Source organism: Stenella coeruleoalba, assembly GCF_951394435.1.
Source record: "Stenella coeruleoalba genome assembly, chromosome: 10".
Classification (NCBI taxonomy): Eukaryota; Metazoa; Chordata; class Mammalia; order Artiodactyla; family Delphinidae; genus Stenella; species Stenella coeruleoalba.
The window spans coordinates 74,289,998-74,317,398 of record NC_137156.1 but is presented as its reverse complement, the minus strand read 5'-3'; the positions used below and the strand labels follow the sequence as shown (position 1 = coordinate 74,317,398).

Sequence of the window (27,401 nt, the reverse complement as noted above, 5' to 3'; positions counted from 1 at the left end):
TTTGTTTGTTCTTCTTTCTTTAGTTGCTTTAGGTGTAAGGTTAGGTTGTTTATTTGAGATTTTTCCTGTTTCTTGAGGTAGGACTGTATTGCTATAAACATCCCTCTTAGAACTGCTTTTGCTGTAACCCATAGGTTTTGGATTGTCATGTTTTCATTGTCATTTGTCTCTAGGTATTTTTTTATTTCCTCTTTAATTTCTTCAGTGATCAATTGATGATTTAGTAACATATTGTTTAGCCTCCATGTGTTTGTTTTTTACAGTTTTTTCCCTGTAATTGATTTCTAATACAATAATTAGTTTTCTAATTTATTAGAATGATTTTTAATTTCATAGCATTGCAGTTGGAAAACCTACTTGATATAATTTCATTTTCTTAAAATACCAAGGATTGATTTGTGATCCAAGATGTGATCTATCCTGGAGAATGTTCCGTGTGCACTTGAGAAGAAAGTGTATTCTACTGCTTTCGGATGGAAAGCCCTATATATGTCAATTAACTCTATCTGATCTAATGTGTCATTTAAGGCCTGTGTGTCCTTATTAATTTTCTGTCTGGATGATACATCCATTTGTTTAAGTGGGGTATTAAAGCCCCCTGCTATTATTGTATTACTGCTGATTTCCCCATTTATGGCTGTTAGCATTTGCCTTATATATTGAGGTGCTCCTGTGTTGGGTGCATATACATTTACAATTGTTATATCTTCTTCTTGGACTGATCCCTTGATCATTATGTAGTGTCCTTCCTTGTCTCTTGTAACACTCTTTATTTTAAAGTCTATTTTGTCTGATATGAGTACTGCTACTCCAGCTTTCTTCTGATTTCCATTTGCATGGAATGTCTTTTTCCATCCCCTCATTTTCAGTCTGTATGTGTTCCTAGATCTGAAGTGGGTCTCTTGAAGACAGCATATATATGGGTCTTGTTTTTGTATCCATTCAGCCAGTCTGTGTCTTTTGGTTGGAGCACTTAATCCATTTACATTTAAGGTAATTATCAATATGTATGTTCTTATTACCATTTTCTTAATTGTTTTGGGTTTGTTTTTGTAGGTCTTTTTTCTTCCCTTCTTCTTTTGTTCTCTTGTGGTTTGATGACCATCTTGAGTGTTGTGTTTGGGTTGCTTTTGTGTGTGTGTGTGTGTGTGTGTGTGTGTATCTATTATAGTTTTTTGGTTTGCATTTCCCATGAGGTTTTGATAAAGCAGTCTATATATACACATACATACACACAAGGTTGTTTTAAGTTGCTGGTCTCTTAATTTCAAATGTAATTCCCATTTCCTGCATTTGTACTCTCTTCTCACAGTTACTGGTTTTGATATCATACTTGTATATAGATGATTTCCTGCTTTTACTGTATTTTTGCCTTTACCATTGAGCTTTCCCATTTGTGATTTTCTTTTTTTAGTTGTGGCCTCTCTCCCCTACCCCCAGAGAAGTTCTTTTAGCGTTTGTTGTAATGCTGGTTTGGTGGTGCTGAATTCTCTTAACTTGTCTGTAAAGCTTTTGATTTCTCCGTCAAATCTGAATGAGAGCCTTGCTGGGTAGAGTTTTCTTGGCTGTGGGCTCTTCCCTTTCATCACTTTAAATACATCCTGCCACTCCCTCTGGCCTGCAGAGTTTATTGGGAAAAACAACAAATGCCACACAAAGGAATTCCTATAACATTATCAGTTGATACTGATATTTTTTCTTTGTATTTAATTTTTGTTACTTTGATTAATATGTGTCTCGGCATGTTCCTCCTTGGGTTTATCCTGTGTGGAACTCTATGCGCTTCCTGGACTTGGGTATTTCCTTTCCCATGTTAGGGAAGTTTTCGACTATAATCTCTTCAGATATTTCCTCTGGCCCTTTCTCTTTTTCTTCTTCTTCTTGGACCCCTATAATTTGAATGTTGTTGCATTTAATGTTGTCCCAGAGGCCTCTGAGACTTTCCTCATTTCTTTTCATTCTTTATTCTGTTCTGTGGCAGTGATTTCCTCCATTGTGTCTTCCAGCTCACTTATCTGGTCTTCTGCCTCAGTTATTCTGCTATTGATTCCTTCTAGTGTATTTTTCATTTCACTTATTGTGTTGTCATCACTGATTGTTCTTTAGTTCTAGGTCTTTTTTAAACATCACTGATTGTTCTTTAGTTCTAGGTCTTTTTTAAACATTTCTTGTATCTTCTTCATCTGTGCCTCCATTCTTTTTCCAAGATCTTGGATCATCTTTACTGTCATTACTCTGAATTCTTTTTCAGGTAGATTGCCTATCTCCTCTTCATTTAGTTCTTATAGGTTTTTATCTTGCACCTTCATCTGCAACATATTTCTTTATTGTCTCATTTTGTCTAACTTACTGTGTTTGTGGTCTCCTTTATGCAGGCTGCAGGATCATAGTTCCTCTTGCTTCTGGTGTCTGCCCCCTGGTTGGTGAGGTTGGTCCTGAGGCTTGTGCCATTATCCCCTTGATAGGGGGTTTGACTGGTGTTCTGGTGACCAGAGCCTGCCCTGGCTATTGCGTGAGGCCTCCCCTTTGCTCTGTGGTTGTCACTGCCCTGTCAGGGGCAGAGTCTGCTCCCTAGTTGTTGGAGTAGAGGCCCGTAAATCTGTTTCTTAGCTGTGTCTCTGATCTGCAGTGTGAGGTGAATGGGACTGGAGAACTCCCAATGGTAGAGAAGCCACTGCGTAGTCCTCCTCTGGAGCTGTTCACCTGTGAACGTGCTCTGTTGTGTCCCCTTTCGCCTGTTGTACAGACTCACAAAGTACACTTGCTGGCACTGCTCTCGGTCCCACCTTAACTGCGGGTATGCCAGCAATTGGCCTGTTGACTCTTAGACGTTGTTTTCACCAGGCCACTGGTGCAGGTCCACTGAGGTCAGGTCCCAGGACTGCAGTAGTCATGCACCTGGACCCGCGGTGGGAGCTGTGGAGGCAGCTCAGACTCTGGCCTGGCCCAGCCCCCAAGTGTACGTGCCCACAGAGCCCACAGCTGCTAAAGTCAGACCCGTCCCAGCTGCAGGAGCCCTTGCTGTCCTTTCTGATGTTTCGCAGGTGCTGAATTTAGGAAGCCGTCAGTGAACGTGTATCTGCATGGTTCACACAGCCACGAGGAGAGATTTCAGCTCTTCTTCCTTAGTCCCAGGGCCCCTGGCCCCTTAGTCACACAGCGCTCAGCTGTGGTTTCAGCACGGCCTCTGTGTGTGTCCCCCCCCACCAGAGTCCGCTCCAGAGTGTGCCGCAGCACACGAGCCCATCGGGCAGGAAGGAGCCGCGGCAGCGCTCAGGGAGAGCAGGCTGCCCAGGGCAGGAGCTCCTCAGTCCTATCCCCTCAGGCTGTCTTCTCACAGCCAACAGCAGTCCCCTCCCTAGGTCTGCTCTCCAAACCCCACGTTCCAGCCCCCGTGAGCACCGGTGGACACCTATCTCAGGCTGGGGCATGCAGGGCTGTGGCACAGACCATCTGTGTAGGTCTCTCCCTGTCCTGACAGCCAGAGACTGGTTGCTGGGCTCTCCTCCGAGCCCCCCAAGGCTCCCCTTCTGTCCCAGCTGATCTCCCTGCCGGTGAGGGGCCTTCCCCAGATGCAGCAACCTCTCCTCACCTTCAGCTCCCCACCAGGGGCACAGGTCCCATCCTGCTTCCTCTCCTCTTCCTTTTCCCTTCTTCTTTTGTTTGTCCTACCCGGTTATGTGGGGATCTTTCTTATCCTTTTAGGTGTCTGGGGTCCTCTGCTAGTGTTCATCAGGTGCTCTGTGAGACTTGTTCCATTTGTAGATGTATTCTTTTTTTTTGCGGTACGCGGGCCTCTCCCGTTGTGGAGCACAGGCTCCGGACGCGCAGGCTCAGTGGCCATGGCTCATGGGCCCAGCTGCTCCGTGGCATATGTGGGATCCTCCCAGACCGGGGCACGAACCCACGTCCCCTGCATCGGCAGGCGGAGTCCCAACTACTGCGCCACCAGGGAAGCCCTGTACGTGTATTCTTGATGTGTCTGTGGGGAGAGATGAATTCCATGGCCTCCTCTGCCATCTTGGAAAGTCCTCTCCCATGATGTGATGTGACATCCGGCAGCTCCAAATATCTGGGTCTCGGTCGCCATCCAGGATGCTGGTACAGTCACCCAGCATTCTTTTGTTGACGGTTGTTCAGCAGTTAGTTGTGACTTTGGTGTTTCCATGAGAGGAGGTGAGCTCATGTCCTTCTACTCTGCCATCTTATCTCCACCCCCTTGGGGAGTTTTTTAAAATCCCAAAGGCCAAGCTGTCTCCCAGGCCAATTAAATCAGAATCCCAGGGTAGGACTCAGACATTGGTATTTTTTAAACTCCCTCTGATGATGTCAGTATGCAGCCAGGGTTAAAATCCACTGATTTAACTAGTACAGTTTTTAAGGAGAATGCTCCATCCAAGACTAGAAGTTGGATATTTTAATCGTGCTTATTAATAACGGCTAACGAGGTGGCCCCACTCAGTTTCATCTATAGGAGTGAGGCCCTGGAGTTGTTCAGTGCACAACCTGCCTCACTGTTATGTGGCAGCTCTAGTAGCCGGCACTTATCGAGTGCTCGACTCAGTGCTAGGCACTAACTTGCCAAGCACCATGCAAGTATCACCTCCTTTGTTTTGTAACAACCTCATGAAGAAGCGTGCTGATAAAGAGCAGCTGTCACACCTCCTCAACGCTGCTGTTCTAGAGGAAGCAGCCGCACACAATAAGTAATGAGTGGGTATGGCTTTGTTCCAAAGGGGTTGGATTTGATCCAAAGACTATAGTTTTTGGACTCCTGCTGCAGAGGATAGGTACACTTGCCCATGGCTAGGAACGGGCTGAGCCAGCATTCAACCCAGGTTCTAATGGCTCCAACATTATTCTGCCTTTCTTTGACAACCAGTGAAGGATATTCATTAGCTACTCAACTTTCTCTTCAACTGGTCTTCTTCCCTGCCAGCTCTTCCTTGGGGCGTTCACCTTTTTCTTTTCAGAGATGACCTTACGCTCACCTTACCTCACATCTTTGCCCCATCACGGCCACCTCCCCCAAAGTCTCGGATCTCTGAGGACACCCCAGCAGCCTGAGAGACCTGGCCAGAGCAGCCCTGAGAATGGACCCCCTCCTCTGCTCAGGGGGCCCAGCTGATCCCCAAGAGAGCCCGATTTTCCTGGCCTAGCTCCTGTGCTTTGTTGAGCAGCCTCTTTTATTCCAACACCTATGTGAGGCTCTTCTACATGGAGGCCTCTTTTAATTAAATTAAAGGCAGGAAGGTTGGCTCAGCAGCTGTCTAAACCCTGGGGGCCACACACACACGTCCATGGATCTCACACATGTTTTGCTGGAGTTTAGAACCCTAACTGGCAACAGCAGCAGTTTTCCCAAGTTGCAGCTCTGAGCTGAAGAACCAGCCACATCCTTCAGGATTCCTGCCTCAGTGACCACACCACCCTGGTCTCAGCAAAACATCATCTCCCACACCTCACCACTGATTTTTTTTTTTTTTTTTTTAAATATGCCTAGAGCAGATCCTTGAACCAGAGCTGCAAATTGATTGGACCTGGGGTGCACGACTGGCTACATAATTTGCAGGGCCCCCTTGTAAGCACGATCCTGTGTGGTCCCTGCTGGGCTGAGGACTGGCCCCGGGGCGGCCAACTCATTGGCTCGCGGATGACCTTTGAAATGAAGGTCCGCAGCCTGGCCAGTCAGATGTTTCTCCTCGAATTTAATGGGAAAGACAGAGGCTGCCCATTGGAAGTAAAAGAAACCAAAGTCATATCAAAAATTCTCAAAACCTGCTCACAGTTTTTCCCCCACACAGCAGTGAGAATGACCTTCTTAAAATCAAATCAGAGGCGATCTTTCCCCAACTTGAAACCACCCGTCCACCCTCACTCCATGCTCTGGGTCACTCCCTCACGCCACTGCAGACACACTATGCCTTTTTGTTTTCTGAACAGACGTAGCTTGTTCAAGGTACGTGAGTCACCCATGCTGTTCCCTCTGCCCCACACAGGCTCCCTCTTCCTTCTCAACCGTCACATCTTAAAGGTCACCTCCCAGAGAGGCCCTCTTGCTGCACCTGGCTGAAGGAGGGTCCTCCTGTTAGTCTCTATCCTAGCGCCGCCCGCCACCCCCCCAATTCCCTGAGCAGGCTCCTTGCGATTTGCAATCATTTATTTTTGTTGGTTTGTGTACATGTTTGCTGTCTGCCTCCCTAGCAGAATGTCAGCTCTGTGGGAGTGGGAGCCTTGCCTGTTTAGTTCATCTCTGTCTACCACCATACCTGGCAGATTATAGAAACTCTAACATATGGTAGGATGAATGAATAATTGTATGATTGTGTACTTTCTCAATGGCCATTCCTGTTATGCAGGAGCTCTTGGTTTTGTGGACCTGTTTTGTATCTGGCCACACTTGAATTTTCTCATTAGTTCCAAGAGCTTTTCTGTTAATCCATTTGGGAATTCTGGGTGCATATAGTGATATCTTATGCAAATATTAATTCTGCCCTCTCCTTTCCTAAAGTTATATAATTTATTTCTGTTTCCTAACTCATTGCTTTGGCAACATACAGTTAGTTATTTTAAAGATGGTGTGACTGATAAAAAATTCTGAAGCTTTGGAAGGTTTGGGGGCACACAGGAATTAAGGGCAGGACGACTAGCCAAGGAGCTGAAGCAATTAGTGTGGTGTGATAATGGGCTGGGAAAGATGAGAGCTGAGCACATAGGAAGAAAAGAGTGTAGCTAAGAATTACTCAGATAAAGGACTGGTGAGACTTGGTAATGGGAAAAGGCAGTGGAAGGGGGAAAAATTCCCCAAACTCCAATCTGAATCAAGATATTCTAACACACTGGCTCCCAAACAACTTAATCCCAGACTAAGAAAATATCCACATTTTTAAAGGAGGAGGGGGTTGATATAGCCAACTGTTTGTTTTTAACTAACTACTAAACCCTACCACAATCATTTTTTAAGGACCAAAAAATTAAGAAAGATATAACCTGAAAAACAAATAGCCTTCTGAAAAAAGAAAATTAATTAGAATTCTCATTTTAGAAGTTTTGAGAATGGGAATTCAAGAAAGAAAATTAGCAACCATGTCTCTAGGCTCTGACACTTAATTATTATATTTTGGATGTAGCAAGATTAACACTTTTCTCAGTTTACACAGCATCTTTACAAATGGGGTCTCAATCCTCCTCACAGCACCCGGCAGTAGGTAATAAGAGAAATGCCAAACATGTGTCTGGTGTGCTACCATTTGCAAAGCATCATCTCCCCTTTGATGCCCACATTCCCTAACATGTCACCTTGCAATCTGCACCCCATCAAACCCCCTCCTCCTGTGTTTTCCAACCCCACTGACCTATTACCCACTTCCAGGTTCTTGCACAGACCACCATCCCCGTCTAGTTTACTTGGAGAACTCCTGTTCATCAAGCAGAAAATGGCTTTCATCCTCTTCCCAGTGGGAGGGAAGAAGTGAGGGTCTGTCCACAGGCAACATGGTGGTTGGTGGTTTTTAAGAGGGGGACTAGAGCCTGACGTATGCAGTGGGAACACAGCCCCTCAGTTGCATCATGGAAACCACATGCCTTAAAGCACTGGTTCCCCAAGACCAACCTCCCTGAGCATCAGTTTTCTCATCTGTACAACCTCAAAGCTTTTATTTTAAATTGCCAACAAATATTTATTGAGTGCCTACTATATGACAGACCAGACACTGCCAACGCCTAGCGTATAGTAGAGGCTCAACCTCAGAAAAGTGGGACTCATGAAGGGAGCAGAGCCAAGGCCTAAATTTTCACTCTAAATACTACATGCAGCTACTGGCCAGTCTGTGTCACCCTCTTGAGACTTTTTCTTAAAAATCCCCACCCTCGGGCTTCCCGGGTGGCTCAGTGGTTGAGAGTCCACCTGCCGATGCAGGGGACACGGGTTCGGGCCCCGGTCCAGGAAAATCCCACATGCTGGGGAGCAGCTGGGCCCGTGAGCCAGGGCCGCTGAGCCTGCACGTCCGGAGCCTGTGCTCCGCAACGGGAGAGGCCACGACAATGAGAGGCCCGCGTACCGCAAAAAAAAAAAAAAATCCCCACTCCCACTCTCACCCCTTTGTAAGTAGACATGGCAGTCCTGGGATTTCATACCCTCCTCTTTGGTCTGGAGAAAGTGAAAAGCTGGGCATGTCCATGAGGAAATTTGGAACTACAGATAGGGAAGTTGGACAATAAGGGGTGATATTTTCTTTTGATCACTGCATTTATCCAAATTATCCTTAACAAGTACATATTGCTCTTTTTAAATACCTTTTCTTTTTCTGATACAAGCTCAATGAGAAACAGAATTCCTTTTATAGGAGGGAAAAGTTTTTTTTCAAAGTCAGGCCAAAAACATTTGCATGCGTCAACCCATACACTTTGTGACCCCACTTTTAGGGGTCAAGAAAAGTAGCACTTTTCTATACCCCACTTTACAGCCATCATCTCCAGTCCTTACAACCCTGTGCACAGGCTCAATTATCTTCATTTCACAAATGAGGAAACCAAGGCTCGGAAAGGCAAGTCGCTTGCCCAGGGCCGCACAGTGAGCTGAGATCCATCTAACACCAAAACCCTTGCCCTTCAGCTGTGCCCAGAATGGGTGAGACTGTGGGCCCAGCTCTGACCAACTCCCCTGTCACTTCTACAGCCTCCATGTACTCGGAGATCCAGAGGGAGCGGGCGGACATCGGAGGCCTGATGGCCCGGCAAGAATACAGAGAGTGGAACCCGGAGCTCATCAAGCCCAAGAAGCTGCTGAACCCCGTGAAGGCCTCCCGGAGCCACCAGGAGCTGCACCGAGAGCTGCTCATGAATCACAGGAGGTGGGAGTGGAGTTCGGCTGCCTAGTCTGGCAAGCACCCCCTCAGGCCTGCTGAGGCACGGGGAGGTGCCCCTCACGAAAGGCAGGCCTGGTAGTCATCCTGGGGCTCCTAGAGGCTGAGGAGGTCAAAGGGCGCCCCACATGGTCACCAGCAGACACTGGGAAGGTCCAAAGGCCCTGTTCTCCCACCCAGCTACCTACCTGTAGCTGCCCTCCAGGTGCATTTACCATGTGCGAGGCACCGTGCCCAGACTTGGGGCTACAAGAAGGAATGGGACCCAGTTCCTGCCCTCACAGAGGAGATAGATGCATACCAGGTGGTAGGATGGGTGCTTGGATGGGGCCATAAATGGGCCTGCGACCCCAGAGGAGCCACCAGGCAGTGTTCCAAGATACTATCACTTCCTCCATGAGGTCAAGGCCCGAAGGGTGGGCACAAGTCAGCCAGCTTAGGAGGGGGACATTGGCCGGTAGAAGCAAGTATGTTCCCAGCAGATGGATAAGCATGTGCGAACGGACAGGAGACAGGAGTAGCTCAGAGTGGCTGGAGCAAAGATTGTAAGGTAGGCCAGAAGAGACATGTGGACCTGTGAAGGGTCTCAAGCAGGGGTGTCACAGTCGTGGAGGGGGTATGAGTGGAGCAAGGAGGCCAGGAGCATGCAATGAGCAAGGCAGGCTTGGGGCATCAGGGCTGGGACTGGATTATTGAGAGAGATTGTGGGGAAGGGGAGAGGGAGGCTGAGCTTTCCGCCCCTCCGAGGCCAGAGCACCAGGACGAAGGCCGCAGTGCCTTTGAAGCTCCCTCTACTGGCCGTTTTTGGTATTGGCGCTGGCTGTGATTTTCATTCTTGTTTTCAGTTGTGCGCAACATCCCTTCCTCAGATCTCACTTTGCCTCCTCCGTGTTGTGCCCACCCCCTCCTCCTAGTCACAGCAGTCTCTCTGTATCCACAGAGGGTTGGTTCTGGAACCCCCCACAGAACCCCAAATCCACAGATGCTCCAGTCCCTTATGTATTTAAAATGGCCTAGTACAGCCAGCCCTCCGTATCCCCGGAGTCAGCCAACCACCGATCTGATCCGCGGAAACAAAGCGCTGACTGTGTATTATGAGTATTTTCTCAGGTTGCCTTTTAGAGTCATCCCGTTTAAAATCACCACAATTAAACAAAAGCCTAAAGACAAATCAGGGGAAATATTTGCTATATAAATGATAAAAATACATATGTACCTCTTATAAATTCATAAGGAGAAAATGATAGGTATGGTTAGGTCGCAAAAGAAGAAATGCAAGTAGCTGGCAAACATCTCCAAGGCTGGTCCATGTGACTAGCAATCAAAGAAACAAAGGAAAACCAGATATTTTTTGCCTACCAGATTCTCAAATACAAAAAGATCGGATAGTGACAATAGGGAGAAACAGATGCTCTTGTATACTGTTGACGGAAGTATAAAGTGGATAATCTTTTCTAAGGAACAAGACGGGAATATGTATCCAAAATCTCTTAAAAGCGCCTGACCCAGCAGCTCTACCTCTAGAAACTCATCCTGAGAAAATAACCAGTAATATCATAAAACCTGGCCTCTGAACTTACACAGGCGTAGGTGCAAATCCTCATTCAGTCCCTTCACAGCTGTGACTTGGACACGTGTCTTAAATCCTAGGAGCCTCGCTTCCCTTCCCTGTATAATGGGACAGTAATGGTTTCACCTCCCCGGGCTAGCAGGAGGACTGCACGATGTAATGGTATAGGTTGATGTCTGTGCAGGGTGTAGCCCTGGGTGGGGAGAAGTTGGGGGTCTCCTAACAAACACCTCCTCCCGCCACCCCAGGGGCCTGGGCGTGGACAGCAAGCCGGAGCTGCAACGTGTCCTGGAGCACCGCCGGCGGAACCAGCTCATCAAGAAGAAGAAGGAGGAACTGGAGGCCAAGCGCTTGCAGTGCCCCTTTGAGCAGGAGCTCCTGAAACGGCAGCAGAGGCTGAGCCAGGTGGGTGGGGGCCCCCAGACCCGGCCCACACCTCCTCCAAGACTGTCCTGGCCCAGGGAGGAGCTCCGCATGCGGCCACAGCTGACCATGAGGTTGAGCAAAATGGGGACTGCACCAGGAGTCCACCCCTGGCCTGAGTCCTCACTCTGCCACTCCCTTTGCTGTGTGACTTTGGGCCAGTGGCTTCCTCTCTCTGAACCTCAGTTTCCTCATGGGCCCAATGTATTGCATGCTGATTCTGATTGCCTTCTCTCAACTGCCCTGTGAGCTCGGTGGAGTTCCCATTTTAGAAACGAGGTTAGCAATCTGAACCAGGCTTCACGGGGAGAAAACAGTCTCATGCTCTGTTCCCCCCAGCTACCAGGCTGGGGGCAAAACTGATCCCCATTCTGTTTCCCCAGAGAGGACCCTTGGTCCAAACCCAGTGGCTTTTGAGAATGGGAATTCCCCTAGCCCACCCACTTCACATCTCTGTTTCTCTCTCCTTCAGCTGGAAAAACCACCAGAAAAGGAAGAGGACCATGCCCCCGAATTTATTAAAGTCAGGGAAAACCTGCGGAGAATCACCACCCTGACCCGTGAAGAGAGAGCGCTTTAGAGCCAGCTGCTGGAGCTCCAGCGCCCCCTGCAGCCCGCCCCTGGTCCCCACACCTTCCTGCAGCCCTGCTGTAGCCGGCAGCCCTGGGCCCCTGGTCTTGACACATCTGTGATGGTCACACTCGCTTCTGTAAAATGCGTTGTCTCAGAGGGCCGCCCTCCCCCCAACCCCCCGAAGATGGGGGCTCCTGAGCTCCCAGCCTTTTCGTTCTGAGTACTCATCCCTCCTGCTCCAAGAAGAAGCCACTGCTGGGAAAACTTTCACCAGGCACTTCTCCCTGAGGGGGCTTCTGAGCTCTGCCAAGATTTTTCTGGCAGAGTTGAGAAGGGACAGGGGCATCTCTGGCTGGACAGGCCGTCCGTTCTGCCCAGGCCCCATGGGGCCCTGCTTCTCTGGGCAGCCCAGCTCCCAGGTCTCCAAGAACTTCCCTGCCTGGGGTGGTCTCTGCAGCCCGGTGTGGGGCAGCTCAGCAGAGCATCCCGGGATGCCGGCTCTGCAAGCCGCCTGAGGGGAGGACGGGTCTGTCTAACGACGACAGCTTCTTTCTCAGACTCTGCCAGCCTTTCCCCACCCCCATGCCTTTATCTTCTCCTCTCCACAGCCCCACCCTCTCCAGGCCCTGTAACCACACCTAGCCAGGGCTGCAGCCCTTCCGCTACTGGACGGCTAGAACAGTGCTTCTCAAACTTCACAGTGCCTATAAATTACTGGGGATCTTGCTAAAAGACCGGCTTTTGGGTCAGTAGATTTGGGGTGCAGGCTGAGATTCTCATTGCTAAGAAGCTCCTAGACTGCTGGGCTGAGGCCCACACTGTACCCGGCAAGGCTGGAGCGTCCAGGGGTGGTCAATGAGGCCATCTCTGCCCCACAGCGCCCACGGCCCTCTGCCCTGGAGATTCCCACCTGCCACCACAGCCCCCAAGGGCTCCTTATTTTCCACCCACCCCAGGGACCTCAGGCCTGGGAAGGCTCTTGCCTAGCAAATTGTGTTATGTGACCAGAAATGTATGTAATCGCCAATCTGCATTTCTTACCACACTGATGCAATTCTAGCCAAAGACTCCCACAAAACTTTTCTTTTAAACCTTTTCCCGAAGCCTATGAAGAGCAAATTATAACGTGATTTCCAATAGGCTTCTGAAAATATAAAAAATGGTTTGAAGACCCTACAGCCGCCCTTCCAAACCGGTCCCGTTGAGTCCCCATTTCCAGCCTCTGCACCTGGGACCCACCCCTATTTGGTTTCCATCACCTGGGCCAGCTTCAGTGAATTCACCCATTCTTCCTCAAAACGCCCTTCCCAACGCGAGACCAAATGTTTCAGCCTTTTGCTCCTATCCCATATTTAAAGATTTAGAGACTAAACCGGGCCTGTTTCTTTTTCCCCTGAAGTCCCTGCCTCTGGCTTTGTAAACCCATCATCCAAGGTAGCAGGGCAGTGCTAGAAAAGCATTTCCCTTCACACCCCAAGACTGGCACAGAGCTACCAGAAAGAGCTACCGCTGGGATGCCCTTTGATACTTGGACCAAAGGTGGGAGGAAAGGGATCATCCTGGTCTTAGGCCTAACTGGGTGGCTGGAGAGGGACTAAAGACATCATCCTTTTCCTGTGGGGGGCGGCGGCTCTAAAAGTCTCTCAGATGTGACAGTCTTAGTGAGAAGATGGTAATACTGTTTTAAATGTCTGCCAGGTGAGAGAATGCTAAAAATGCACAGTCCCTAAATAAAGGCCACCCCTTCCCCAAAGAAGCTGTCCCCTGTGTGGTGTTCAGACAGGGAAAGCAAGACTGAGTATCTAGGATGAAGTAGGCCCCTTCAAGGGGATGCTTGGGATTTCACTCTGTGGGCCCCATAGGTGCTCCACAGAGGTGGCAAATCATGGAGACAAAGCCCCAGAAGTAGAAGGAAACTCAAGTACCATGTCGTCCATGGAGCCATGGCAGACACCCTTGATCACTCCCCAGTGGTCAGCCCCAACTCCTTCTCTCCAGCCATCTCCCATTGTAGAGGCTGTAAATACAGAGTCTCACTGTTACAGCCTCCTTTACAACTTGGGGTGACCATGTGACCAGGTATGGCCAGTGAAATTTAAGACAAAGTCTGCAGGGGCTCCTAGGAAAGCTTATGTTTTTCTGATAAAAGAGACAGACTGGGTAACAACTCCCTGCTCCTCCCTTCTTCCTACCTTGATGATGGGATGCCTGGAGCCACAGCAGCCATCTTGCTACAATGAGAAAATGGCCAAGAGAATTTTAGAAACATTGACCTGTCATCACCTGACCAAGCCAATGCCAGCAGCCATCCTCCTCCAGAATTCTTGTAAATAAAAATAAAACCCTCTTGTTTAAGCCATTGCTGGTTGTTCTCTGTTCCCTGCAGCCAAAAGCATTCCTAGCTGACACAGAAGGCCAACCCTGCTGCCCAGAATTACCTGCAGACTGTACTGAAAAGCCAAATTCCTCTTTGCCATCAGAAACCTACTGGATCAGGATCCCCAGCAACAGTGCCTGGGATCTGTTTGTCTACACTTTTTCCATATAGCCTACACGGCACCAGTCTGAGAACCGGTATTTGGGCATCGCTAATTCACACGTCATTCAGTAAGCATTTGTTGAGTGTCTGCTCTGTGCCAGGAAACATGCCACGTGCTGGGGGCACAGTGGGAAATAAAACATCGGGATTATTGCAGTGGCCTCCTCCTACTGTTCTCCCTGCTTCTGCCCCTGCCCCCTACAGCCTATTCTCAACAGAGCAGTCAAAATGTTAAGATGTTAAAAATCCCGTTAACATCTAAGGCAGATCTGTCACTCGTCTGGCTCCCAACAGAGTCGTTCCTGTGACCGAGAAGGTCCTATACGTCCAGCTCTCTTAACCTCGGCCCTACTTCCCACTGCTCTCCTCTTCCTCACGCAGCTCCAGCCAGCCCAGCCTCACACCCACCAGGCATGCGCCCCCCGCCCCCCAGCCTTTTCACCTGCTATTTCCTGGCCGGGAGTGTTCTTCCCTCACAGAGCCGCACAGTTCACTCCCTCGCTTTCTTCAGGTCTTTTTCATGCTCTTTCTAAACCAGGTCCCCTTGGTCGCCCCTCCTAAAATCTCAGCATCACCTACACTCTTCCTATCCCTTCTTTCCCTGCCTTATTTTTCCTCCCTACCACTTATCACCGTCTAACATATATTTTACTTATTTATCTCGTGTGTCTCTCCTAACGATAATGTCAGCTCCATGAGGGCAGAGATTTTTGTCTGTCTTGTTTACGGCTGAATCCCAAATGGCCTTCCTCCTTCCTCCTTCCCTGCCAGCAAGTGGCCTAGCCTGTGCCATGCTGGCATCTAGGCCCCAGGGAAAAGAATCCCAGCCCCATCCCACTCACGGTTTTGAGAAAAGGCATTTGGCCACTTGGGGCATAGGGCACATAGCAGGTGCTTACTAAACGTTTGTTGAATGAATGAGTGAATGAGAAGCCCCTTCTCCCTCTTCTTCTTTCTGCAATACATCCAGCCTCTTCCCAGGTTCAGCCCCTCATCACCATCACTCACTTGAATCCTTCCTCCACAATGTCGACCCTGGCCCAGAGGTGTCAATTTGGTCCAGAAGCTTTCCTTTGGCCTCTTGGGCTTTTGTTAGTGTTCCTGGGCCCTACTAGCACTTGTGCCTTCAGAACTCGTATTGGAGCTGCATGGCTCCTCCACACCACGTTCCAGGCATCCAGAGAGTTAGCTCATCCCTGAAGGCAGCGGTCAGGCCATCACCCAGTCCTGGAGACCCTGGAGAAGGACAAGGCTGCAGCAGTAGCTCTGATGGCAGACCCTGCCCTAAATGGGAGCCGACAGCAGCAAGCCCTGTTCTCACTGAGGCCACACTCTCACACTCAGCAGACCACAAGCCCTGTTCTCACTGAGGCCACACTCTCACACTCAGCAGACCACAAGTCCTGGTCTGGGGGTGGAGACACCCTCTTCAAAGGCAAACCAGCACTAAATACAAAACCTGGGAGAGAGACAGAAGAACTCAGGAGAAGGGACACTCCCTCCCTGGTTCTGCAGTGTGTGCTCCAAGGGAGCTTTTGCAGGCCAACCTCACCACACTTGAGATTATCCAAATTCCAAGCCTCATGAAAAGAGGGACTCCTTCTGACTCTGCTGATCTTTACCACTCCCAGCCAGGACGGACTCTGCACATAGTAGGTGTTCAAAAAAGTTGTGAATGGGTATCAGTAATGATCACGGCATTTATGGAGAGCCAGCAATGTCACCACTCATAACAATTTGGTATCATCCTCCCCATTTTGCAGATGAAGAAACCAAGGCTCGGGTAGACTAAAGGACTTGCCAGAAGTCACAAAACAATTCCTGGGGAGAGATGAGATTCACACAGAGCCATCTGTCGTCAAAGCCTACATTTTTTCCACCAGAGCCAGGCTGTGCTCTTAGAAAGGGCTCCTAGGGGGTCCCTATGCCATCCTAACCTTTTGACACAAGATTCAGGAACATATCTCACCTTCCTTTTGTCCATCTGAACTTGAGAGATTTGGCTAACATAAACATAGATGCAGGCCATCATAGACTGACATGAGTCCTGCGGTGAGGAATATCTACACACTATAGACATGGCCCCATCCCCAATATCATACCCCCACCCCCAAAGCCAACCAGTCTCTGGGGCCAACCAACGGGTTAAGATCTACCATCACGGGGACTTCCCTGGTGGCACAGTGGTTAAGAATCCGCCTGCCAATGCAGGGGACACGGGTTCAAGCCCTGGTCCAGGAAGATCCCACATGCCGCGGAGCAACAAAGCCCATGTGCCACAACTACTGAGCCTGCGCTCTAGAGCCCACAAGCCACAACTACAGAGCCCGTGTGCCACAACTACTGAAGCCCGTGCACCACAGCGAAGAGTAGCCCCTGCTCACCACAACTAGAGAAAGCATGCAGCACCGAAGACCCAACGCAACCAAAAATAAATTAATTAATTTTAAAAATCTACCATCACAGCCTGCCCCCTTGCAGAACTGTACCTGCGGCTGAGCAGTGGCCTAAACCATTTGATGTTCCATTGCTCCCAAAGACCCATCAAACCCAACCACGCTGCTCCCACCAGGGCCTTGTTTTACGGTGCCCCCTTTTGCTGGGCCTCATGAGAACAGCGCCCCTCCATCCCAGCGGTTGCTGTCCTCATCTCAGCCCATCACAGTTATTTGAGTTGATGATCGGCTGGCACTCGCCCAGAGAGGACACGGGGCTGGGCTTGTTTTCCAAATCTGGCCCTCTCATTAAGTGTGCCCATCCACTTCCCAGAAAGGACCTGCAAAGAGAGATGAGCAGGATTGCCCAGGGAGGGACCCTGGCAGCTCTCCTGGGCTGCCTGGCAACAGCTAAGCTAGCTGGGGTTCCCCGCTCCAAGGAAGGGCTTCCCATGGGACCAAGGCAGCTAGCTCACGCTTTTGTGTGCCTGAACTAAACTGTTCATTTCCCCCTGCAAGGTCAGTCCCAGGCTTTCCCTGTAAAGAGTTAATTCTGTGCCTGGATCTGGATTCAAGCCCCACCTCTGCCGATCGCTCCTTGTCACAAGTCTGGGCAACTTGCTGAACGACAGTTTCCACATCCGTGACATAGGTAATGATATCTGCTCTTACTGAACATTTAGTGTCTGTGCCAGGGACTGGCCTAAACACTTTGTATGAATTCTCTCGTTTCAGCCCCCAGGACTGTCATTACCTCCATTTTACAGATGGAGCGCCTGAGGTTTAAAGAGGCAAAGCTACTGCCCAAAAGCACACAGCCAGCAGGTGGCAAAAGCGAGATGTGAACTCACATCCACCTGGCCGGAGCCTGCGCGTTTATATTGGCGTATCTGCATTTGCTGATGGAGGCTCAGGAGAAAGTTTTGCAAAGCACCCACGTTCAAGCCTTCCCATCTGTTGCCGGAAATATTCTGCAAGCCTGCTGAGGCCAAATGGCCAGCCACTTTCCTCCTTCCTCCTCCTCTGCCAGCAGGTGGCCCGGCCCAAGCCAATCTGGTAAGGCAGAGTGGGCCCCAGGGACATTCACGGCTTTGAGAGAAGCCAGTGGCCAAATGGGACACAGGAGTCCACATGCCTGCTCTTGGCCCAGGAAGCTCAGGGAAGGAGCAGGAAGGAGAGAAACACGCATTAAGCACCTACTATATGCCTGGTAGGTCCTGGAACATGAGAGAACAGACACAGAGCACCTAGCCCAGGGCCTGGCACATTTCAAGGGATGAAAGTTCCCTCTCCCCACCTCTCTCTCCCCTTGTTAGGATATCGTGACAGGTAGCACAGCATGGCTGTTAAGAGCCCAGGCCACAAAGTCAGGCAGACTTTAGACTTGGGGGTTGGGTAGGGGATCTGGCTCTGCCACTCACCAGATGGGTGACCTTCGAAAAGTTACTTAACATCTCTGAGTTTCTCATCTGTTAAACGAAGGTTCCAGTAGTACCAGCCTTACAGACTGTTGAGGGCTGAATTAACAAATATAAAATATTTGTTAGGCACGGGCACATGGCCAGCACTCAGTAAAAGTTAATTATTGTTTTCCCTTTCCTTGGTAGTTTCATTCTGTCTGTCATATCTGTCACTGCGGACCCCTCCAAGCTCTATTTCCACTCATTTACTTCTCTTAGTCCCTAAGCTTGTCTGGCATCCACCCCTCCCTCATGGCTGGCCACCCCAAGACACTCTGCCCTTCTCCCAGTCCCTTTTGTGGGGGAGGTGTCGCCCATACCTTCTCACACCCCAACCTAAATTGACGGACATTCTGAAAACAACACCTCACCAGTACTCCTCAAAGTATCAAGGTCATAAAGACACAGAAAGACTGAGGAACTGTACCAATTGGAGGAGACAGGACAATTAAATGCAGTGTGGGATCCTGGAATGGATCCTGAACCAGGAAAAAGATATTAGTGGGAAAACTGGCAAAGCTCAACGTGCAGTGAATGACTAGCTCTGCAGGATTTCAAACCCTGCACGTTCCAAAGAAAGCACTGGCCCTTGATAGCTCCTGGGAGCCAACCTCTAAACTCTTAGAATATCCTGCCTGAAAAGAGTACCTCTGTCCACCTGGGCCCTTGGGCCACGCCAGGCAGTTTACACCAACAATGTGATGTACGTGGGGTCACGGGTCATGCTGTATCAGTGTGGCTTCTGGAGCGGCTGGAGACTGAGTAACTAAGGTCAGCCACACCAGCATCCCAGGGCTCTATGACTCACGCCCTATAACCCTGGACGCCAAGGCTGGGGTGGGCTTCCCTGGTTATAGGTACAGTGTGCGTGTTGCCACACAGGGAGAATTAAATGCTGTCCATACAACTCCACTGGGAGAGGACGGACAACTGGAAGGTCGTGCCCGGTCTCTCCTGGACTCCACCTTCTATGTCTTTTCCTTTGCTGATTCTAATCTGTATCCTTTCGCAGTGATAAACCATGATCATGAGTATATTAGCTTTTCTGAGTTCTGTGAGTACTTCAGGCAAGTCATTGAACCTGAAGTTCATCTTGGGGACCTTCCAACACACTCAAATAAGTTCTGAAGATTAGTTAATAGTAGTATGTCATGATAATTTCTTGCTCTCACTAACCGCACCACAGTTATGTAAGATGTCAACACTGGAGGTGGCTGGGTGAAAGGCGTACAGAAACTACTACTATTTTTTGCAAGCTTCTGAAAGTCTAAAGTTATTTTGAAATAGAAAGTCAAAAACAAAGAATAGGAAGACATGAGATGATACGTGTTAAAGCTGAGTGTTAGGTACTTGTGGAATCATTATATTGCTCTCTCCAGATTTGGACAGGTTTTCAATTTTTCGTAATAAAAAAAAAATTAAACTAGAGGATTCAATAGTTTGGTACAACAAACTGAAATGATCATATCCAAAAACATGTAAAGCAGAGTCAGCACCAAAGTTGATAAAGAAATTATTTAAACACAGAATTTACCAAACATTGAAGGAACCTGCACCCTGCCCTCCCCATGCAGCAGTGGCTTGAGCACCCCAAGCCCAGCCTACACTGTGGAGCTGCCAAGCCACAACCTGGCCAGGCGAGTGTACAGTGTCCTGCCCTGCCCACCCCATGTAGCAGCTCCAGCCCTGCCACATGAGGGAAACTCCCTTGAGTGGCTGGTACTGGTGGCCAGAGGGACTGTGCATCTGGGCCCCACGAATCATCTCCTACACAAGAACACTCCTTCAAGACTGGGAGAGGTAGCTGTTTTGCCTAATACATATAGAAGAACACATATAGTCAGGCAAAATGAGAAGACAAAGGAACATGTTCCAAACCAAAGAACAAGATAAAGCCCCCCAAAAAAGATCTTAATAAAATGGAGGTAAACAAACTATCTGATAAACAGTTTAAAGTAATAATCATAAAGATGCTCACCAGGACTTCCCTGGTGGCGCAATGGTTAAGAATCCGCCTGCCAGTTTAGGGGACATGGGTTTGATCCCTGGTCTGGGAAGATCCCACATGCCGCGGAGCAACTAAGCTCATGCGCCACAACTACTGAGCCCACGAGCCACAACTACTGAGCCCGTGTGCCACAACTACTGAAGCCTGCGTGCCCTAGAGCCCGCATGCCACAACTACTGAGCCCACGTGCTGCAACTACTGAAGCCCATGAAAACTATAAGACACTGATGACAGACATTGAAGAAGACACAAATAAATGAAAAAATATTCCATGTTCATAGGTTGGAATAATTATTGATAATATTATTAAAATGTCCATACTACCCAAAGCAATCTACAGATTCAATGCAATCTCTATCAAAATTCCAATGGCATATTTCACAGAACTAGAACAAATAATTCTAAAATGTGTATGAAACCAAAAAAGATCCCAAATAGTCAAAACAATCTTGAGAAAGAACAAAGCTGGAGGTATCACACTTTCTGATTTCAAACTATACTATAAAGCTATAGTAATCAAAACTGCATGGTACTGGCATGAAAACATACACACAAGTCAATGCAACAGAATTGAGAGCCCAGAAATAAACTCACACATATATGGACAACTAATTTACAACAAAGGAGCAAAGAACACACAATGGAGAAAGGACTGTCTCTTCATTATGGTGTTGGGAAAACTGGACAGCCATATCAAGAGAATGAAACGAGACCACTATCTTACATACAAAAAACTTAACTCAAAGTGGATTAAAGAATTGAATGTGAGATCTGAAACCATAAAATTCCTATAAGGAAACATAGGTGGTAACCTTCTTAATATCAGTCTTAGCGATGTTTCTGTGGATCTGACTCCAAAGGGAAACAAAAGCAAAAATAAACAAATGGGACGTCATCAAACTGAAAACCTTCTGCACAGTGAAGAAAACTATCAACAAAACGAAAAGGCCATCTAACTGAATGGGAGAAGATATTTGCAAATCATATATTCAACAAAGGGTTATATTCAAAATAGATAAAGGACTCATAAAACTCAACAACAACAAAACAAACAACCTGATTTAAAAATGGGCAAAGGACTTGAATAGACACTTTTCCAAAGAAGACATACAGATGGCCAACAGACACATGAAAAGATGGTCAACATCACTAATTATTAGGGAAATGCAAATAAAAGCCACAATGAGATATCACCTCACACCTGTTAGAATGGCCATCATCAAAAAGTCAAGAAATAACAAGTACTGGAGAGGGTGTGGAAAAAAGGAAACCTTCACACACTGTTGGTCATATTGTAAATTGGTGCAGCCATTATGGAAAACAGTATGGAGATTCCTCAAAAAATTAAGGATACAACTACCATATGATCTAGCTATTGCACTTCTGGGTATTTATCTGAAGAACACAAAAACACTAATTTGAGAAGATATATGCACCACCATGTTCACTGCAGCATTATTTACAATAGCTAAGATATGGGAGACAACCTAGGTGTCCATGGATGGATGAATGGATAATGAAAATGTGGTATATCTATATACAATAAAATACTACTCACCCATAAAAAAGAAGGAAATCCTGGCATTTGTGGAAACATGGATAGACCTTGAGGGTATATACTAAGTGAAATAAGTCAGAAGGACAAAGACAAATACCATATGATTTCACTCATAAGTGGAATCTAAAATAAAACATGAAACAAACAAACCTACAGATTCAGAGAACAGGTCAGTGGTTACCAGAAGGGTAGGGGGCTGCAGGGGTGAGCAAAGGGGTAAAGGGGGTTAACTGTATAGTGACTGATGGTAACTAGACTTTTGGGGGTGGTCACTTTGTAGTGTACACAGATGTCAAATTATTATATCGTACACTTGAAACATATAATAAAATACACAGTTAAAAAAATCAAGAGCTTTATCTCAAGACAATCAATATGTGGAAACTATGGCAGAGAGAAATTAAGTAATTTCCCATAGTCAGTAATAGCATAAATCCTGGGCAGAGCCAGGCTGGAACCCAGAACTTTCCCCTCCAAACAGCAGGGTAAAGGCCACCTTCCCTGAAGCCACCACCTTGTGTATGGCCATTGCCAACAGCAGCAGGAGACCCAAGGGTCCAGGCCCCCCAGTCCCAGCAGGACCTGCTAGGTGATGTCTCAGAGTTTGGATCTCGCCCCTTCCTCAGGACACAAGCTGGGCGCTACCTTGGGGATACGGTGGACAGCTGTGAGGCCCCTCAGTGAGCAAACACTCCACATTACAGATAGGGAAGCAGAGACCCAAGAGGGGAGGGCGCCTGCCCAGAGTCAGCACACCTCAGAAGTCCTGCCAGGACAGGAGGCCTGCGTCTCCTGATTTCTTTTCCAACCTTGCACAAATGGGTTAAGAGACAGTCTTTACCATCCAAAGACCTGGTTCAAATTCCAGCTCTGTAATCTACTTATTGTGCAAACCTGGGCAAGCGACAACACCTCTCTTAACTTGTCTCCTCCCCTGCAAAATGGGGAGCTGCATCCTACTTTCCAGTGTTGTTATGCAAGGGAAGTGAGGGAACCTATGAACACCCCACCCCACTCACCGAGGCCAGGTTCCCCTCTGGGTCCCACTCAAAGCAGTGCCCAACCCACTGCAGATACTCCAAAAATATCTGTCCAGGGAATGATGGCTAGGGGTGTACAAATACTAATGCTAAGCATGAATAAGACAAGCCAAATTTTAGAGCAGAAACATGGGGAGAGAGGAAAATCGTTCACATTACAAAGCAATTCTTCCACTGAAGAAACATGTGAGGGGAGCCTTTTAAGCTGCTGGGATATTAACAGCTTGAGTTCCTGAAGGGCACAAGATGGCAGGAGCCATCAGGAAGGACCAGGAGAGGCAGCAGAAGGGTCAGGATCACTTTGGAAACATAGCTGGGTATACAGCCTTTTTAGTCCCAGAGGAATCCAGCTTTGAGATTAGAGGACTGGGTATCAGGTCGGGGCATGCAAGTAAGTACAAACAGGGTGGACATGTGCATGTGCACACACACACACACACCAACCCTCACCTTTTAAAAAAGTGTCATAAACAAATAGGACCTAATTAAACTTAAAGCTTTTGCACAGCAAAGGAGACCATAAACAAAACTGAAAGACAACCTATGGAATGGGAGAAAATATTTGCAAACAATGCAACCAACAAGGGATTAATTTCCAAAATAAACAAACAGCTCATACAACTCAATGTTGAAAAAACAAACAACCCAATCAAAATGTGGGCAGAAGACCTAAATACACATTTCTCCAGAAAAGGGATACAGATGGCCAACAGGCACTGGAAAACATGCTTGACATTGCTAATTATTAAGGAAATGCAAACCAAAACCACAATGAGGTACCACCTCATGCTAGTCAGAATGGCCATCATCAAAAAGACTACAAATAATAAACGCTGGAGAGGGTGTGGAGAAAAAGGAACCTTCTTACACTGTTGGTGGGAATGTAAATTGGTGCAGCCACATGGAGAACAGTCTGGAGGTTCCTTAAAAAACTAAAAACAGAGCCACCATATGATCCCGCAATCCCACTCCTGGGCATAGATCCGGAGAAAACTGTAATTTGAAAAGATACATGCACCCCAGTGTTCACAGCAGCACTATTTACAATAGCCAAGACATGGAAGCAACCTAAATGTCCCTTCACAGATGAGTGGATAAAGAGGGTGTGGTACATATATACAATGGAATATTACTCAGCCTTAAAAAGTAATGAAATAATGCCATTTGCAGCAACATGGATGGACCTAGAGATTATCATACTAAGTGAAGTAAGTCAGAAAGAGAAAGACAAATATCATGATATCACTTATATGTGGAAACTAAAAAAAAAAAAAAGATACAAATGAACTTATTTACAAAACAGAAATAGACTCACACACATAGAAGACAAACTTATGGTTACCAAAGGGGAAGGAGGGGGAGGGATAAATTAGGAGTATGGGATTAACATAAACACACTACTATATATTAAATAGATAACCAACAAGTGTTTACTGTATAGCACAGGGAACTATATTCAATATTTTTAATAATCTATAACGGAAAAGAATCTGAAAAAGAATAGATTTATATATATACACACACACACACACACATACATATATATGTATAACTGAATCACTTTGCTGTAACCTGAAACTAACACAACATTGTAAATCAACTATACTTCAATTAAAACAGTAAATAAATAAAGGGAAAAAATTCAAGCAGAAAAGAGTCAATACCAAATAAAAAAAAAAAAGTGCCAAAATTCCACAGTCCTTCCCCAAGCATGGCCACGCCCTTGGGATAGAGAATCCTGATGGCTCCTGCCAACCTTTGTTTATTCATTCATCCACCAAATACTTGCTGAGCGCCTACCCCGGGCCAGGCCCTAGGCTGGGGCTGGGGCTGGGACCGCATTGGTGACCAAGAACAACACAGTTCTTGCTTTCACCGGTGATTTAGACAAAAACCAATAATTAAAGAAAAAAATAGCCACCACTGTTGTGGGCATACCAAGGGTGTGTTGTCTCTTTCTACCACCACTTGTGACACCAAACGTGTAGTCTTCCCACTCCAGCAACAAGCAATTCTCTGATTCCCCAACACTGGATGTCCCACATTCAATTCTGACACTAAGTCTTGGAGTTAGTGCAGATCCCCACAGGTTTAGGGCTCAGTCCTACAAGACTCCCCCAACTTCAGACAACAATTGCAAATCTCAGTACTTCTGACCTACCAGCTATAAATTCAGGGGTTCCCATAACCCCCGCCCCAGCTTCAATAATTTGCCAGAATGACTCACAGAAGTCAGGGAAGCACTTCACTTGCATTTGCCGGTTTATTAGAAAGGACACAACTCAGGAACAGCCATTGGGAGGGATGCATAGGACAAGATATGGCTGGGAGGCCACCCTCCCAGCACCTCTATGTGTTCACCAACTCAGAAGCTCCCCAAACCCCACTATTTAGGGATTTTTATCAAGGCTTCATTATGTAGGTATAATTGATTAAATCATTGACCATTAGTGATTAACTCAATCTCCAGCATCTCTCCTTCCCCGGAGGCTGGGGGAGGGGGAGGGGGGGAGAACTGAAAGTTCCAACCCTCGAATTAAGGCTTGGTCTTCCTGGCAACAAGCCCCCATCTCGAAGCTATGTGTGGGCCCCCAGCCACAGACAAAAAAGACAGTCTTATCACTCAGCAGATTACAAGGATTTTTTTAGAAGCTCTGTGCCAGGAACCAGGGATAAAGACCAAATCTATACATTTTATTATACCATAAAGTACAAAAGTTTGGAGCTAAGAAGGCAAGGCCAGGAGCTTCTAATCCAGACTGGGGTGACTTCCCAAAAGAGTGTGACATTGTAGTGAGACGAAAAGACACAGGAGCTGGACAGGTAAAGCGGGAAGGCCCTGGGGACTTCAGTAGCAGGAAGAGAGGGCAAGAAGGTTTTAAGTTCAAAAAAGTTCTAAGTTCATTAGAAGTGGCTGTGAGTATCCCGCTAGGTTTTCCTGCCCATTCCTACTGTGATGATCTGTCTCTCCAGCAGCCCCCCTGACCCCAGCCTGGAAGGTTCCCAAGGGCAGGGGACTAGTATAGCTTTGTTTTCTGTGGTTTGGGCTTCCTGCTGTGCCCCAGTGCTTAGATCACTGTGGACATTCAAAAATAAATATTGACGCGTAACCAAATCAGTGCATCCTGTGCGACCCAAACCCTCACATACCTGCCCACAGAACTCTCACCAGCACCCTGCCACACAGAGCGGGAAATTCTACCATTAAACATCACTCCTGGGAATTAAGAAATTCTCTTGTGGGGAGCTAAGAAAACAGTAATACTCTCAAGTTACAAATGCTTGGGGCTTTACAGTTTATCAAGAGCTTTCCTTCATACCCTGTTATAGTTAAGGCAAGGGAAGCTTACAGAGGGGAAGTAACTCAGAGTCATACCTCCAGGATTTGAACCCAGGTCTCTGGACTCCGGGTAGAGGCCTGTGGTGTTTCTTTCTGCAGAGTGAATGTGTGTGCATCTGACCAGCACCAGGCTCTGGGAGGCGGGCCGGATAGGCAGGGAGAGAAAGGGAGAGACAGAGGCTCGGCAGCTGGCACTCACTAAGCTGTCCAGCCAGCCTCGTGCTGAGCTATCTCTCCTGCTTCACACCCTCCTAGCAATCTCCCAGGGTAGCCCCCGACCAGGCACAGCGCGGTCACAGCCACCAGAGGGAGGCAGGAGGACAGGAGAGTACACGCAATGAGCTCAACCAGGGAGAGCTGGGAGCCGAGGGCCTGCCAGGCCGCGCCCCTCCAGGGGAGGAGAAAGGGGCCGGGCCACCCCTGAGAGGCCTAGGCCTGCAGCTAGAGGCCAGGCCAGGCCGACTGTGCAGACACAGGACAGAGGTGAGTCGGGTGAACCGGGCCATAGGGCCCGGGAGGGACTGGGAGGCTCCTGAGGGCTGCACCCTCCCCGCAACTCCTACTGACTCTGAGAGCTGCCTTCTTCCAGTCGACCCCTATTTCCTAGACGCCACCTGTGAGCCGGGCCCTGTGCTACGTGTGGGAGCCACAGCACGAATGTGACAAAGATCCTGGCCCTCTTGGAATTTCCTTTAAGTAGGTAGAGACAGCAATAAACAAAAACATAGCAAAGGAGCAAATTATGTTACGATAAGTGAAAAGAGCAGAGTGAGGGAGACTGGGAATGCTGGGGGAAGGGGCTCGGGATTCTAAAGAGGGTGGTCAGGTGGGCCTCACTGAGAAGGTGGCACTGATGAAGGACTTGCAGAGGTAGTGAGGGAGCCAGGGGCACATCGGGGAAGGAGTGTTCCAGGCAGAGCACACAGCCCTGGCCTCTAGAGGCTGGAGGGTGAGGGGCGAGGCCTGGGTGTTGGAGCACAGCAAGGAGGCAGCGGCAGTTAGAGCGCAGGAGGAAGACGCAGGGAGAGAGGAGACAGGCTAGAAGGCCTTGCAGGGATCCAGGGGGCAGCTGACGGGGGCGCTCCTTGAATGTGCCAGGCCCTTTGTCAGCATCCCACAGCCCTGTTGCCCACTTAGGGGTGTCGGTTTGTAAGCCTGTGGATGAATCCCATGTGCTATCGTACGTGTGGCTGCGTGACGTTACAAAGTCTCCTCTCTTCCCGAGGCTGCTGCCCTCTCTATAAAATACTTGTAACGACAGCAGTGTATCTGCAGGGTTGTGGTGGAGAAGAACAGGAATCAAAATAGTGGCCACCTGCAGGCTCTTGGGACCCCACAAAAGCAGAGCTGGCCTCCCCAGGCACTCACTGCCTTGGGACAGGGACATTCGACTGAATGAGGAATTGCTCCTATTGTCCACTCTAATAGCACCCAGTGGGGGCACCGAAGGGCTGCTCGGTTCTCCCAGGGGGCACTGCCATCGGGAAGGCTTCTTAGAGGAGGTGGCCCTGGAGGCTGGGGCTCACTAGGAACACCAGGGGAAACAGCAGGGGCAGAGGGCAGGAGGAGAGGGAGAGGGGGCCTGGGTAGG

The 27,401-nt window shown here is 48.2% G+C and overlaps 2 protein-coding genes across 7 annotated transcripts in view; both read left to right on the top strand.

Annotated features, from left to right (window-relative positions):
* The window catches only part of FAM107A (family with sequence similarity 107 member A), a 79,714-nt gene extending 65,931 nt beyond the window's left edge, over positions 1-13,783 (top strand). For all 4 annotated transcript variants that reach the window (XM_079933337.1, XM_079933334.1, XM_079933335.1 and 1 more), the window contains 3 exons: positions 8,678-8,852; positions 10,683-10,839; positions 11,330-13,783. In XM_079933337.1, coding sequence (XP_079789463.1) covers positions 8,683-8,852; positions 10,683-10,839; positions 11,330-11,437 — 435 coding nt within the window. In that variant the 5' untranslated portion in view covers positions 8,678-8,682 and the 3' untranslated portion in view covers positions 11,438-13,783. The remainder of the gene's footprint in view (positions 1-8,677; positions 8,853-10,682; positions 10,840-11,329) is intronic.
* A 12,473-nt stretch (positions 13,784-26,256) lies between these two features.
* The window catches only part of ACOX2 (acyl-CoA oxidase 2), a 35,689-nt gene continuing 34,544 nt past the window's right edge, over positions 26,257-27,401 (top strand). For 2 of the 3 annotated variants that reach the window (XR_013830347.1, XM_079935590.1), the window contains exon 1: positions 26,257-26,293. The gene's annotated coding sequence lies outside the window, so the exon portion shown is untranslated. The remainder of the gene's footprint in view (positions 26,294-27,401) is intronic. The other variant, XM_079935591.1, reaches the window with a different exon arrangement.